The 15,467-nt window shown below is 37.3% G+C and overlaps 1 protein-coding gene across 2 annotated transcripts in view; it reads right to left on the bottom strand.

Moving 5' to 3' along the window:
- Positions 1–1,051: 1,051 nt before the first annotated feature.
- UNK (unk zinc finger) overlaps positions 1,052–15,467 on the bottom strand; it is a 37,184-nt gene continuing 22,768 nt past the window's right edge. For both annotated transcript variants that reach the window (XM_072403904.1, XM_072403905.1), the window contains 12 exons: positions 13,456–13,573; positions 13,283–13,367; positions 12,489–12,631; positions 12,206–12,253; positions 10,352–10,537; positions 10,109–10,174; positions 8,224–8,398; positions 7,291–7,392; positions 6,524–6,712; positions 6,237–6,418; positions 5,715–5,972; positions 1,052–3,587 (listed from right to left, as the gene is read on the bottom strand). In XM_072403904.1, the coding sequence (XP_072260005.1) occupies positions 3,489–3,587; positions 5,715–5,972; positions 6,237–6,418; positions 6,524–6,712; positions 7,291–7,392; positions 8,224–8,398; positions 10,109–10,174; positions 10,352–10,537; positions 12,206–12,253; positions 12,489–12,631; positions 13,283–13,367; positions 13,456–13,573 (1,651 nt within the window). In that variant the 3' untranslated portion in view covers positions 1,052–3,488. The remainder of the gene's footprint in view (positions 3,588–5,714; positions 5,973–6,236; positions 6,419–6,523; positions 6,713–7,290; positions 7,393–8,223; positions 8,399–10,108; positions 10,175–10,351; positions 10,538–12,205; positions 12,254–12,488; positions 12,632–13,282; positions 13,368–13,455; positions 13,574–15,467) is intronic.

Genomic DNA, 15,467 nt, shown 5'->3' with positions numbered 1-15,467 from the left:
GAACGGACCGAACTCCAGAGTTCAACTTGGCTTTGTAAGGCAGGAGCAGAAGTAGGGAGATGCTTTTTCAATGCTGCATGGCAAGAAATGAGCACACCTCTTTCATAGTGAAAATCAGAGTGTATTCGGGCGCCAAATGATCTTTGAAAAGAAGCAAATCCTTTTGTTTAGTGACCTAACTACACAGTAAGTTTTAAGAGACAGGGCAAGTGCAATGGAAACAGCTCTAGACCTGGAAATGCTTTGTAACTAACTAAAACCAGAACAATGTCTGCAAAGTACCACACATGAAAACCAATGTCCAAAAGCAAGAACATAGGGTTCCAGGCTACCTACATTGTCCTTTTCAGTATTGTCCAGATACAACATTCTACATCTACATCGTCAACGACGATGACTGCTGGATAGACCAACTGCTGCAATAATTGTGAAAAAGATAAAATAGTGTAAGAATAAAAGTAATTTGCATAGCAAAGCTAATCTAAAGAAATCTTTCCTCCCACTAGCAAAAAAACAAAAAAAACCCAAAAACTAAACCATGCTGTTTGTCGGTGTCCAATCCTCCTGTAGGCAGCAGAATAACTTTTAGATATATAAATTCTATCAAGGTTGCAGATGTCAGCACTTTTAAAAGGTTAGGAGCATAAGCTCTTTATTGCTCAAAGGTCACTTCCAGAATATCCCCGCAATCTGTAGCCCAGCAAAGTTGGAATGCAGTACGTACAGAGGACATCTGCTCTGAATAATATCAACTGAAGAGACCACTATGTCTAGCAGTGATATAGAAAAGTTTTTATCAATCCCTCTAGAACACTACAATTATGGTTGCAGGAGTTATCCATATGCGTGTTTTTTGTGAAATCTTCAGTAGACAGCTGAAGGATGATTAAGGTTAAAAAAAAAATGTATATTATACAAGGGCTTTAGAAGCTAAAACTGTAATGCAGGTATGGTAAATGAATTTTCTACTCACAATGCGAAGCATTATACCTATATTTTTCTGAACATATACACAGAAATTAACTATAAACAAAAAAAGAAACATCTGATATTTAGAACAGAATCAGAACATTTTATTTTTAATGTTTTCAAAAAAGGCTGATTCATTTCACATACATTTTTATTAATATATAAAAAAGGGGACTTCACATGTGAAAATTTTGATACAACCTTTTTCTGGCCATGCCCAATTGGGCGTAAAAAAAAAAGAAAAAAAAAAAAACATTAAGGACCTAGTTTTAGAAACAGAAAAGAGGCTGAACATTGCTATAAAGGGACATCAGAAAAGGACAGTGCAGTGAGTTTTTATTATGCTTTTTTTTAGTGCAGTACATTCTCATTTTTCCTGGATTCAGAGACAACAAATGCCTGTAAAACACTGCTGGCAATATACCATAAGATCTAATGCTTTTAAAAGCTTACATTTGATTCTGCTACATCAGTTGGCAAACTGGGAGATTTTTTATGAATCTGGAGTAATTAAGTAAATAAATAGAGAACATGATTTGAGAAATTAATTGGTACCAGATTGGATTGGAACATCAAGGTGTACATATACATTTTTATAAATTCTAACCAGGCAAGTAAATGAGCTTTAAACAAGCCCTCATTAATGTCTAGCACTGCGGGAGCTGTAGAACAATTCCTCAGAGGCTCCGACGGTCATTTTCCCTTACTATTTCTGGCAGCAAGGAATTTATACCATGCCATTCTTTTAATGTGAACATACAGCAGTTGTTGTAAGCGGTTTAGTAACACAGAGATCTGATTTCAGAGTATGTTGTGAAATTTGAAGATCCATTTTTACACAGAGGACCAGATTTAAGGATCATTTACTGCTGATTAAAAACATTTGCTTTATTGTCCATAGCCCAGCCACATGTTAACTTTAGGCCCATTTTTACTCCACAATAATTTTAGACCAAAATCATGAATGCACCAGACTGGTGTTTTCACACTAGTAAGGTAGGAAACGTGAAATATCATAATGGTAAAATTGTGGGAGAAATGCAATTGGTTTCAAAGAACCCTCTTTTAACTTACTTAAAATAAAAGAATGGATTGAATGTCACCTACATGAAAGAACCTCCGTCTCCCTGTCGCTCAAGACCTATGTCTGCATATTGGGGATAGATATACAAAACTAGAAAAAAAAATTAAGGTGCCGCCAAAAGTAAAAGCTTGTCTTCTAAAAAACGCATTTCAAAAAACAGCGGAAAACTGAAAGAATGTGAAAATACCTTTAACTTTTCTGTTTTCACATATCAGGACTGTTCTGTACTGCACGCGTAAGCAATGATCGCAGGTAATCAACTTATAGTGAGATGGATTGGACATTTATTAACAACTTGTTCTAATAGACAATTTAAACAACTGCAGAACTACAAGGCTCAAAAGAACTTGTTAGGTTCCTATTCACAAGCTCTTTACATGTGATAGAAACAAAAGACACACATCTTTTGTCAGTATCCTTTGTTAATGTATGGACTTATCCATGCAATACTTAAACTGCAGGACTATTTTTTTATAGTATAGAAACTCAGGACTTATTTTACAGCTTTGTATAACCAAAACATTTTTAATAAGAATGTCAACACTGAAAAGATAAGTTTCTGTTAATGTACAGACTTACCCAGGCAGCTTGCAATACTCTTGAGTATTTGAACTTCATTTTTAGGCTTGGTCTTACCCAAAACCTTTGTCATTAATGAGGAGAGATTTTATTGTCCCGATACCTCTGTCCACAAGAAATTGCAAAGCTAATAATGCAAATGAAAAATCCTTTAGGGACACTCAATACTGAAATGATAACTTGCATGAATGAACAATCTAATTTCCTTTATAGGATAACTTTAACACAGTGAGACAAGAGAACTGTATTAAATATCCTACACTAGAATGCTGCTATTCCAGATATTACATGACACACAAATCTTCAGACAATCTAATGAGGGAGGAGCTTAAGCAGAACATTGTTGCTTGCTGTACCCAAACCTGGTCCCAGGTAAGTTATCAACAACCATGATTGTAATTAAAAACAACCCTCTCACAGCAAATGTCTTTGTTATCTTTCATGGATGGGTTATGTTCCTTAATCAGCACGTCACAATGATGACCAACTTCAGACTCATTTCTGAAATTTTTGGAAAGCTCATCAAGATGCAGCCTGTAGGTGGGAAAATGGATAATATTTGGTCCCGATAAAATTTAGCAACATAGAAGACATTTCTTGCATATCGCTATGCCAAATATGTCATATGGGCAGATTTCCCCAAGGAGGAAGTTTTAGAAATCATATAATACAGAGTCTCTCAGAGAAAGAAAAATTCTGAGGCTTTGTGGCAAGTTCCAAAGGAATGAACTTTTTTTTTTTTTATTTTATGTAAAAGTGCTCAGCTTCACTAGGATTCCGTTGTATGAATATATATCAATTCATAGCAATATATAAAAAGGAGTCTTGAGGAGCCTGGAAGTCAGGCTTACATAGGTCATGGCTGCAGAACAGGTGATATATTAAGCTGACAATTAGAACAGTCTTCATCCTCAGTAGCGCATAATTCGCAAAGGACGCCATGTTGGCACTCTACCTGTAAAAAAAAACAGACATCAAGATTTGGTCATAACAAAAACCAAAACACAACTTTCACCCAAAAAATAAAGTAAAGACAAAATGCCCCCCGCCCCCCCAAATAAATAAATAAATTACACTATGACATCACCATCTGGTGAGATTTCATAGAATGCCAAGTAGTCCAAATCTCAGAAGTAAACTAACACACTGTGCTGTAGCACAATCCTATTAGATTTGGGGTAGTTGGCATCATTAGGGATCTAGAAATGATAGCAATGTCTGAACCTGCAATGCAGAATGGATGAAAGGTATAGGAGTTTCCCCACACAGGTGTACTTTGACATCACCTCACACTGTGGCTATATAAAAGGTACTAGAAAAGAGGTTAGACAGAAAGATACAGAACTCAGCGACAGTGTTTATAGAGACCAGTGTTCAGCTCAGAAATTTTATTCAGCCGGAAAGTGCCCTGTATTTTGACCCAACTCTTCAGTAACCACCCAAAAAACAACTGGGAGGTAACTGAAAAGTGCCAGGTGGTGCGTCCAGCTAAAAGGGGCTGGGAAGAACACTGTAAACTATAATGCATTTTCAAGAAAATCTGAACTCGGAAAGATATAAAAGACACACGAGTGCAGATCTTTGTTCTTTTAAAATCATTATTTAATTTTTGAACTGAATGTGTAAGTACCAGGATTTTTGAATTGGTATCAGACTTTTGCAATCCCTTGAACAGCAAAGCTCAGAATGGAAGATTAATAGGGTAGAACTGGGTATTCTGTATGTGTATACCAAAAATCCAGTGATGTGATAAGACACCACTATATTTATGAGCTGTAAGTAATATCATCCACTTGGTTGTGCCGTTTATGATAGGGGTTACTTTAGGGTTGTTTGAACAGAAATACAAATAATTTTTGCAATCTGGTTCTTCCTTATATTTCATCAGTGTATTTAGCAGTTTAACTTAAATACATTACTGTATTTCTTTTACCTTTTACTTTTATTCCTTCCAATGCCTTTTTTCTTTCTTTTTCTATATTAGTTCTGGCTATTTCATATGCTAAATGGGCCAAAAAGTTATTCAGCTGCAGTCTTTGGTAACTAAAACTCTCAGCTTCCCTGAATAACATCTGCAGAAATAAAATTTGTCAGACCTGACAAGTAGACTGCAACAACTAGGTAGAAAACAGTAAGGCACTACCACTTATCAAATACTACTAAGAAGAGTCTATATAAGTAATAATCAAATATAGTCATCATGTACATAAATACTTTACAGAGAAGCAACAGTCTGGAGACTAAAGTTTGAAAAAATATAAGTTCGATTCAGTTGTTAAAAAGGACTTGACCTAACATAATAAAATGTGTAATTTATTCAAAGTTGGTATGAAACTGTTTTGGAGGTCTTTATCCACAATGATTTAGCTAAGAGTAAGGATATCCACCTAACATACACCAAGCATTTAACCCAAGAAAGGTGAACCCGGAAGTATAGGATAGCAGTGGTGCTTGTAGCTTTAAGTGATAAGAGATTTGACTCCCTGCCCACTGATATAGTAAGAATTCAAATCTTATTCTACAGAATGTCTCTGGTGTTATGCATCAGTCCTGAAAATCTGACCTCTTTTTGTAAGGACGAAATGTTTACCTTTTAGTAGAACTCCTCTACAAAAAGGTACCAGGTTGTGCCTAGTTGAAACTCATGTCAAAGCAATAAAAAAAAGGTTCTCTAATGGGAAAAAAACATTCCATCAATATTATTTTTAGTTATTATTATTAGTCTTTGCTAACATAGAATGTTTTACATTTAAACTGCAGAGTGTTAGGAGGCCATAAAAAAATATTTGCTAAAAGCTGCCTTAGCAAAACTGGGAAAATTCTACTTCAAACAGAATTACAGCACAAAACATACTTAAAAATTGATTTTTCAGCCAACATTATCTCATCATGCCAGGGAAAATTTGTGCCCAGGCAGCAGGGCAGGTAGGTAAAAAAAGTCCTAATTTTTCGGGACAAATGATTTTAGTTTTCTTTAGATGATGACGGGTTTGCTTTAATGCAGATATGGGCTCATTGTTTGAATGAGTAAGTATTATAACAGATTGTTTTTGCTTGCATGCACACACTGACTTATCCTGACCTTTTCAACCTTTTCCAAGTTGGTATGTAGATGTGTCTGAATGCTTTTTAACGTGGATAAAGAGAGATTTTCAAATGAAGAAACAGAGTTGATTAACGGAGAATCTTGTGTTCTGGAATATCGTTCATGATCTTCCTGCAGTTTCTTTACTTGTTGCTCTAGGGCATCTCGCTGCTCCCGTGCCAGTTCACATTCCGCCCTAGCTGCTTTTGTCCGTTCGTTGGCTTCCTCTGCCTCCTTTTTCCAGGCTTCACAGAGCTGATGAGAGAGAAAAAGAGAGAATGAACCAATAAAAGGAAGGCTTTAAAGCTGCACATTACTCAAAAATGGCCTAAAGCTGAAACCCAAGAAATGTCAATCAATATGTTCATAAAAAAAAAAAAATGGAATTTCATTTTTTCTACACTTCCTTAAAATTACTTTGAAAGTTCATGGAATTTCATTTTTTCTACACTTCCTTAAAATTACTTTGAAAGTTCCAAGAGTAAGGCAACTATAAAATCATTGTAAATCACGGCTTACCTGTTTGGCTTGTTTCCATGACTCCTCCCATGCTTTAATAGTTTTATTGGCATCGTCCAGTTCCTGACGCAATTTAACAACCTCAGCTGAATCTGCTCCAGAGGGGTATGCAGGTGACGTTCCAGGGGAATAGCTGCCTGGTACAAAATTTTCCCATATACTGTTGTTCATGCCATTTAAACCTAGACACATATAAACCAAAACAAGAGAAACAAGGTAAACTTTGACCATGAACATATTCATAATAGAAAAAGTTACTTAAAACACAATTGCTTGCAATTACTTACCAAGTGAACTATGTGTGGCTGATGTACTGAGAAAGGTGTTATCTGATTGGCTGTGTGCTCCAGGAGCCTGGTGCATAAAGTGTGAGGAGATGCCGACAGGTGAAGATGGAGATGTTGAATGGAAAGAAGCTGAGCTGCTAATAGATCCAGGGATGTTTACAGGAGCAGAGCTCTGCATTTGGCTGCCACCTGCATTAATAAAGAACACATTATTGTGCATGTATAAAAAAAAGGGGAAAAAATAAAAAATAAAAATCAACAGATGGGGGCTTATACTGACTCCCAAAATCTGTAGTAGTACCAGGGCAAGGCTGTAACGTAAAGGAAAGCTAAAATTGTATAATCCTGCTTTTTAATTTTGGAGCGTTAAATGTACTGGGAGAAAATAAATGAAGCTTTAATATATGACTTCTCACACCTTTTTGGACAGTTTGGGCCTGATCAAAGCTGGCCAAGACTGGAGAAGATAGACTATCATTTGGTGAAATTGGGTGATCTAGCAAACCTGGAATGGACCTGGTCCTGCCTTGTCAGTGATCACAGTCACTGACACAGGAAGACCACTACATGCCCCATTTGGGAAAAACATCAATAAAGAAAAAAAAAAAAAGAATTTGAGGATACGAACTTTACCCACTTTTAGGCTGAAGTTGTCATTTACATGATTAAAATAGAAAATAAAGCCACTTAAAATGCAGTGAGTCAGCTTTGAACAACTGTTACAGTGATATAACTAATAGAGGAAATAATGCATTGTGATCATTTACCTATCATTGCAACTCCAGGTGTGGCAACTGCATTATTATCATAGGACTTCTCTAAAGCAGCAACACCAAAATCATTTAAATCAAGGTCATCCAATGCAGATTCTGAAAGAAAAAAAAACAGCATGAAGAAAACTGTAACTTGGGGAAACATAGATAGAAAAATAAGGACTGCTGTATACAGAGATAGGGACAGACAGGAAATCAAAAGACTGCCAGCAACAGACAGACACGCAGGATCAGATGTGAAGAATAAACAATCAGATAAACAAAAAAGAATAGAAGCCAACGCAGGTAAAATCAGTAATATACAAATCAGAAGGGAACAGACAGAAACTAAATACTAGAGTCGGTAAAAACTAAAGCTAAGTATATTTGTTAAAACTGTTGCCTGAGGCAAGCAATCGTGATCACCTGGGAAAAAAACCTGGTGTGTGTATTGACCGTGGTGAATTGCTGAATGACCAATTAGGATGATTGCTGTCATTTTTGCTCAGGGAGGCACAGCAAAGTGCCTTCTCTACCTGTCCGCTGCCTCCCCATAGAACTTGAAGTGCTGTTCCAGAGTTGCTGGAAAAGCGGGTTGTGAAGTTTGAGTTTGCACATTTTTGCCGACTCCTGGTACCCAGTGATGGCTTCTAAGTCTGTGATGTAACCCATGATCGTTTTCAGCGACAAGAATTTGATATCTGTATTTACTAGCATTGGCTACGGAGTACACAGCTCCTAAAAAGTCCCAACACAGAAAATGTAAGTGTGTTTGTGTATGACCAGGGCTAAAATGGGACAAGCATCACCAAGAAACGGATGCCTTGGACCTACTGAGATGGAATGTAGAACAGATGTTTTAAATTAGAATAGTCATGCAAGTTACCAGTGGTGATGGTGGGGAGACAAGGTCGTTCAGTTCTAAAAAAAAGGCAACATAGATCTTACCTATGACAGATTCTACTGTGTCACTGGTTGGGTAGAAGGGGAGAGCATTTGCATTCATACCAGGAACACCACTTATGGCTGCAGGGCTGGGAGGAGTTGCAGCTAGACTTGAAGTGATACTTGAAGAAATACTTGAGGTCAGCGGGCTCCCCATTGGCATAATTCCTAACGCATCCTGTAATGATGATAAATATGTAAGAATGCTGTGTTACAGATTACTACACACAGCACAATTTATTTTTTGAAAGTGAACCTTCTGCAGCCTTAAAACAACCCATGCAAGGTAAGACAGGTTTTTACATTGATGCCCCTGTTGCCTGGCACTACATAATGACCTTTTTAGTTCTCTGTTGGAAGAAAATGAAGCTTTGTGCAGGCCAGTAGATCTGATGAAAAGGGGTTGGGGATTGTCTCCCTTTCCATTTAGAAGGGCCTGGGAGAATTACCTACAGTCACTTTTGGGTAAGGGGAGTCTTTTCCTGCAATTCCCAGAAATACCAGGTTATCTTTGCGCTAAGGTGATGAATTGAGTAACAAAAGGAGAGATAGATTGTTAGGTCTGAGTAATAGGAGGAGGTCATATGCTCCCCTAGCCGGAAGGAACTACTAAGTATTTTGTCCCAGTGACAATAATCAGGGATTATTGGAAAGGCTAATAATATCAGTGGAAAGAGGTGGGATCTTTACACAAACACTGTGACCTCTACTTAGTAGGCAAAATAAAGGTATCTGTTCAACGTAAAGTGTAGAAGGAAAGCTAGGCAGCTCCCATTTTTAGGACAGACCAGTATATTCACATATTTCTCCCAGGACAGGATAAATTTACCTGTAACAAACATTTTTCCTCCACCTGCAACATTTATATCCAAGTCAGATTTGATTTATGTATTGCTAGCTTTACAGAACTTATCACTGATTAAGAGTCCTTTTACTTCATCCTGTGATTTTAATATTTGCTGTTAGTACAGTGTAGTACAAAGTACATAGCGCCACCTAACGGCCAGTAAAAGATATGTTACATCTATGGTATTAGTCGGTGGTACCCAACCTTTCGGACCTCACAGAACACTAAATTTACAGACTGCGGTCTGTGCCTGCGATGGAAGAGTGGGTGGGCTCTAACCGGCCCACCTCCCTGAGCCTGCGATGCATACGGGAGACATGGTCCGCGGCTCTGGCCAGTGCGCCCCCCCCGGGGGGTGCAATGGCCAGAGCCGCAGACCACCAAAATTTTCTTGCGGACCACTGGTATAAGTCATCCTAGAATAAATATCGTAATGATGGATAGATTTACCAAAGGGCCGCAAGAAATACAAATCTTGATGTAAAAAAAATCAAAACAAATATATTCACTTTATATAGTAATTTTTCAATATTCCATATTAAAAATAAATTTTCACAGGTGTGGAGGAATTCAGTGATGTACATAAAAAAACATATTATATTTGAACCCATTTCACTTAAATAACAATACTTTGTAACCCTAGGGCTCATTTTGTTAGTCACACACTATATTTTTAAAGCCTTTACCATGTTGTCACAACTAAGCATAATTTCCTTTTTATATCATGCATAGTTCTTGTGAATAGGCCAGTAAACATACGTTTAAACCTGTAAGTGCAGAATATGTGTGTTTTCTTTACCTAAAATAATACCCACATCTACCTAGTTAAATAGTAAGTCAGGTTGAAAAAAGACATAGGTCCAACCAGGTCTAACCACTAGGGAAATAAACATATCCCAGATATAAAACCCTATGGACATCTACAAAACTGTATTACAAATCTGGAATGCTAATTCGTTCAGTACAAACAATAACAAGACATTTTACAAATACACACACACACTACGGTCACTAGAATATAAGTGCCATCCCAATTATTACCTGCTTTGACTGTAGAAGAGATTGATCTTGACTTCTATGTTCATTCGGGTGTGGTTTTAACTTTGCCTTTGCAAAACAAATAGGGAGAGTGTGAGGTGACAATACTACCCTACTAATACTGCTGAGGCACACAGTTCTAGAAACAGCTGCTGCACATAAATGAACCACTGTAGTCACAATACAAAACAGTAGGCATTGGCACAAGGGTACATAATGAGAAAGACAGATAACAGACATACTGACCTGGATTTTATAGCTCTTAACATAGTCTGTCCCTGTTGAGTCTTCCCTCTCACACCCTGGGGCTTTTTTGTAGCTGCCTGAGAGCTCACCATGAAAACCAAGGCTATCCAGGTTGTGTGGCTTCCCGAGGGATGCCGAAGGAGAGCCGCTCTGATGAGTGGGGCTTCCAACGCTGGCACATAGTATCTATCAGACAACAGCAATACTTTTTAAACCTGCTGCTCAAAATGAAAACAAAGTAACTTCATGGGTAACTTAAGTTTATAGGTACTTGTGAAGAAAATAATACTAAAACTGCCATTGCTGTATTGTTGTTCAGAGTGCGGGCTCTATTTGAGGGCTTCATAAATCTCTAATCTAGAATAAGCATGACATTATTTCTAGTCAATCAATTTCAACAACAAAAAAAAAAAAATCTTCCTACAGGCTTACAGTGCAGGTATAGTACTGTAGGCAAGTTATTTATTTGTAAAAATATCCCTCATATTGACATCCTAAGACTGATGTTGGGCATCCCATCATGCATGTGATGTCAGTCTTGGAGCAGTCACTCCATAGGACCTAAAGTGTACCTAAACTCAGAAATTTCACTTTACATAAAAGGGTAAAAATTCTGTTTGTGTTTTTTTTTTTCTAAGTGCAACACCTTTTTTTTTTTTTTTTTTTAAAAAAAAAAAAAAAAAAAAAAAAAGGGTGCAGCACTACCCCCGCCAAGAGGGAAAGAAATCGTCGATCTCACGCCTGCAACAGGTGATGTAGGAAGAGGAACCTGGAAGAACAAGACGGGTGCCAGGACGACGTGGGACTCGGAATAAGCCTCCGGACGGATCGACTGGCCTGCGGTACTGAAGGCTAATAAAATTTTTCTTATGTTTTAGGTCGTTTTTGGGTTTACTTCCTCTAGGTGTGCTCCTTTCACAGAAACAGAGAGGGTAAATATGCCAAAAGATTTGAAATGCACATATAATCTTATGAAGAGTGATTAAAGAGTGACACCCTTCCTCCATTGTGTGTTGATTAATTGCCAACCCCAAAGTAAATGGAAATAATAAAATAGAAGAAGTAGAGAAAGCTGTTTTTTTAGGCAAAAAGATGATTGTATTAAATCATCAAACGAACATATAATCAATAATGAATGAAGACCATGTCTCAATTCAGATGCGTTTCGCTTATGGGGGGGGGGGGATATAGTGAGAGCGTAATTTAGTTGTTGGATGAAACATTTCTACTGAAGAGGAAAAGGAATACTCATGCGGATTTAATGTTTCAGTAACAATTGAATGATCCTTTTGGGTTATAAATGACCACTTTACAGATTGCTGGGAGACTCAGAGGCGTCTATGTTCACAAGCAGAGAGAGGAGCTCTGTTTCATCCAACAACTATATTATGCTCTCATTATATCCCCTGGAGAAGCCTATGGGTGAAATGTGTCGGGATTGAGACAGCTTTCTACTTATGGAGCTTTCCTAGTCGTTTATGTCTAGATGACAAGCATCATCCCCATGACAAATTTATTGGGAATGCTTTCTCTTGTATGTATATGACTATGATCTTCATTCATTATTGATTGTATATTCGTTTGATGATTTAATACAATGCATTTTTGCCTAAAAAAAACCCTGCTTTCACTACTTCTATTTTATTATTTCTATAAACTAATGGAAAATTCTTGTTGTAATAAACAGTCTGTCAATAGGGTAGTTTTAAAAAGCATAGCACACCAACAACAAAGCAACCCTCATTAATCAAGGGCATAGTTGAATAAAATGCAAAATAAGCTTAACTTCCCCTATGTATAGCCTCATCATAGATTTCCCAATTTCAAGCCGGAAGGAAAAAAAAGACTACTTACTGATGCTGGTGATGGATTGGTGGAAAGGTGGCTCATCGTACTCCATACCTGCAAAGAGGAAAATCACAGGGAGCAAGTATTTAACTGACACTGAAAAAATGCAATAAAAATTAGCCATTTTGTGCTTTTTTTTTTTAACCACCAGTAATGACCTAATATCTTAGCTATTTGGCAAGGTACATACATACAAAAATATTATTATAGACCACAAAACGGAATTACAACTGCAAAAAAGCACATGGCTTTTATATTGAAACACAAAATTTATTGAGCAACAACATACACTGCTAAAGTCTGGTGCATGGGGGCTAGATGGGCTCACAGGAACAGAGTCGCCAGCAGCCGAAGGCATATACATGATAGGTCCTGTCTGCGTAGGGCTTGACACAGCTGAATGAGATTGTAGGTCATCACATAGGAGAGAGTCTACAACAAGAATGTTACAGAATTAAGCAAGAAGATCAAATATTAAAAAACAGATAATTGAGTCTGGGGCAAACTGACATCTTCAGAGCTTACAGTGTGCAAGTAAAGGGATTATATCAAAAGAAAGTTGTAAGGTCAATTACCTTATCTTCACCAGCAACACACAAGTTCTGATGATGCCTCTTACAATGGAGCAGATTGGATTCAGTTTTACTACTTTAGAATTAGAATGCAACTGAAACACGACGGCACGTGCACACTGCCTAAAAGACAGTTGTATCACTGAGCCAGGATATATTGAAACTGCTACTCTGGGTATTAAAGTAGATCTATTACAAAAAAAGCACAGACAATTCATTACTATGCTCCTCATTGATCGATACAAGCGTGCAGTGAATTCAAGTAAACCTGCCACTTAAAATCCTTGCTACAACACTCGCATTCCACAAAAATATGAGACTAACACTATCCTCCTGAAAATTCCAGTACTACCTCCCCTCCAGAACAACATAAACATGGTGGGGCTTCTAACACTTACAAACTTCAATCTCAAGAAATGTTTTTTTTCTTTTGGATACACCATTAGGTTTAGTTATTGATTTTCAATACAGAGTACAAGTTGCACATTACGTGTGAAAAAAAAGAACATACGTTCAGGATGTGCAAAGGCACAAAACGGCCCACGTGGACAGGTTCCAAACTGTTGCATATCGTTGCACTTTGTAGATTTGTAAATCTATGCAAGAGGTGAAATGGAATGTTAGAAGTGGTACACACCATAGCCCCATAAGTAAGATAAACTGATGAAAGATTGGCGTTTTTACCTCTGGATGAAATTGTTGCTCTGTTCTTGTGTGACAGTACTGGCATGAATCTCCACTTTCACACTTACTAGGGTCACCCCACTCATCACTATGTTTCACATTCGGACACGGAGAAGACCTATGGGGGAAAAAAAAAAAAAAAAACAAAAAAAAACACACCACATGTGAAAGTCATGTAAGCCAAAGTGTAAAAATAATTTGCCATCATTATGCAAAAGATATAGTGCCACAGCTAAAGCCCACATACCCCAAAGCAACCTAAAGCCCACATACATAGGTTAAACCAATAATAGAACAAAACACAATACCACAACACCACCATGTTTACAAACATATTAATTCATGATATATTGCAACTACAAAATACTGTTCTATAAATAAAAAAAAACTTATAAAAGTGGTAATACACAGTGTTACTGAAGGGTGAGTGGATGCACAACTCGTCATACCCCTGCCTATTGCTCACAATAGAAGATGCAATTGTATAAAGTCAGTGAGGCTGATTCATCAAGTAAAATCGGAAGTTCGTGCACGCGTATTCGCGATCCGAAATCTGACCCCTCTAACCTATTTATCAACCAAATTTCATCTGTTGGGAATACGCTGGCATATTTTCCCGACATTTATCAACTGAAATGATCGTGCGCTTCGAGGCGCCAATCCCTGGGAGCTTGACACAAGGGAGCTTACATTAAGTCAATCTTTCCCTAAAACTTCATTCTTTCAAAGGGCACACATCTTCCACTTAGCGTATGATGTGTTCAAATCTTTCAAACATATATTAGCTTAGAAAAAAGCATATTTTTAAATGACCTAATATTTCCAGGTTCAGAAAGATTTGACTGATTTCATGATTTTAATTACATAGGTGCATACCTAAACGCTTATGATGCCTGACCCGAGGATCCGCCTGGTGATAAATCCCTAAGAACTCTGGAAGGTGAGACCTCGCTTTTGCCAGCGAACTAGATCATCCACCCACGTTCTTATTTGGATAGATTAGATAGATATATATATATACACACACACACACACACACACACGGATATCTATGATAAACAAATAAATACAATATAAAAATATATATTTAGAAATATATATTTCTTTTAATATTTAGGCTTTGTCTACATGAACTGTTTTAAAAACGCATGTAAACGTTTTTCTGCCACGTTAATATGCATTTTTAGGCACTTTTACAAGCAATTGTAAGCTTTTAAAGAAAGCTACCATTGAAAACAATCGGGGCTTCTTTAAGCGTTTTTAGCAGGACTTTGGAATCTTGAGACTCACAGATCTCCGACACTTCACCCTGGGGAATGGGTACAGGGGTACATAAAAGCCCTTACTCATTCCCTGAAAGGGAAAAACTGTGTAAAAAAATAAGAGGAGGCTTTAATGGTAAAGTTATTTATTAAATGTGTGTCTTTAGTGTAACTTAGTTTAGTGTACGCTTGAGCAGTCATCAGGGTTTCCCTCTGCTCAGCCAATCACAGAGCACTAGACTTGAACAGGGAGACTTGTTCCCATTCACCTAGCATTCTGAATGGATGAACGATGAACAGGGGATACCCTGATGACAGCTCAAACACCATCAGGGATTCCCTTTGTTCAGCAAGTCAGTAGTCCCACAGCTGTGCTCATGACATGAATGCAGCCGTGGAAATCCTTTCATTGTGGGATAACCTGTAAAAACAATAAAAGTTTAAGTTACACTAAACACACACACATTTAATAAATAACTAACATTAAAGCCTTCTCCTCGACTTTGTTAATTTATTTTTTATTAGATAGCTGTTCACTGGTGTACAAATGTAAAGGATCATATCAAGAAATGATTATGGAATGTCCAACTGTAAAAAGAAAAAAAAAAAAAAAGAAAAAACAAGAAAAAAAACTTTCACGGACTGCGCACGCCCCAATTACAAGAGAATTTGTAGCAGCTGTGCGCATAAAGATGTGCAAATATAAGGGTGTTGTCTACCTTGCTTTTTCCTTTGTCTTTTTTTTTTTTT

This window comes from Pyxicephalus adspersus, chromosome 3 (assembly GCF_032062135.1).
Source record: "Pyxicephalus adspersus chromosome 3, UCB_Pads_2.0, whole genome shotgun sequence".
Lineage (NCBI taxonomy): Eukaryota > Metazoa > Chordata > Amphibia > Anura > Pyxicephalidae > Pyxicephalus > Pyxicephalus adspersus.
Note: the sequence above shows the minus strand (reverse complement) of the source record. Positions and strands in the feature narration are given on the sequence as shown.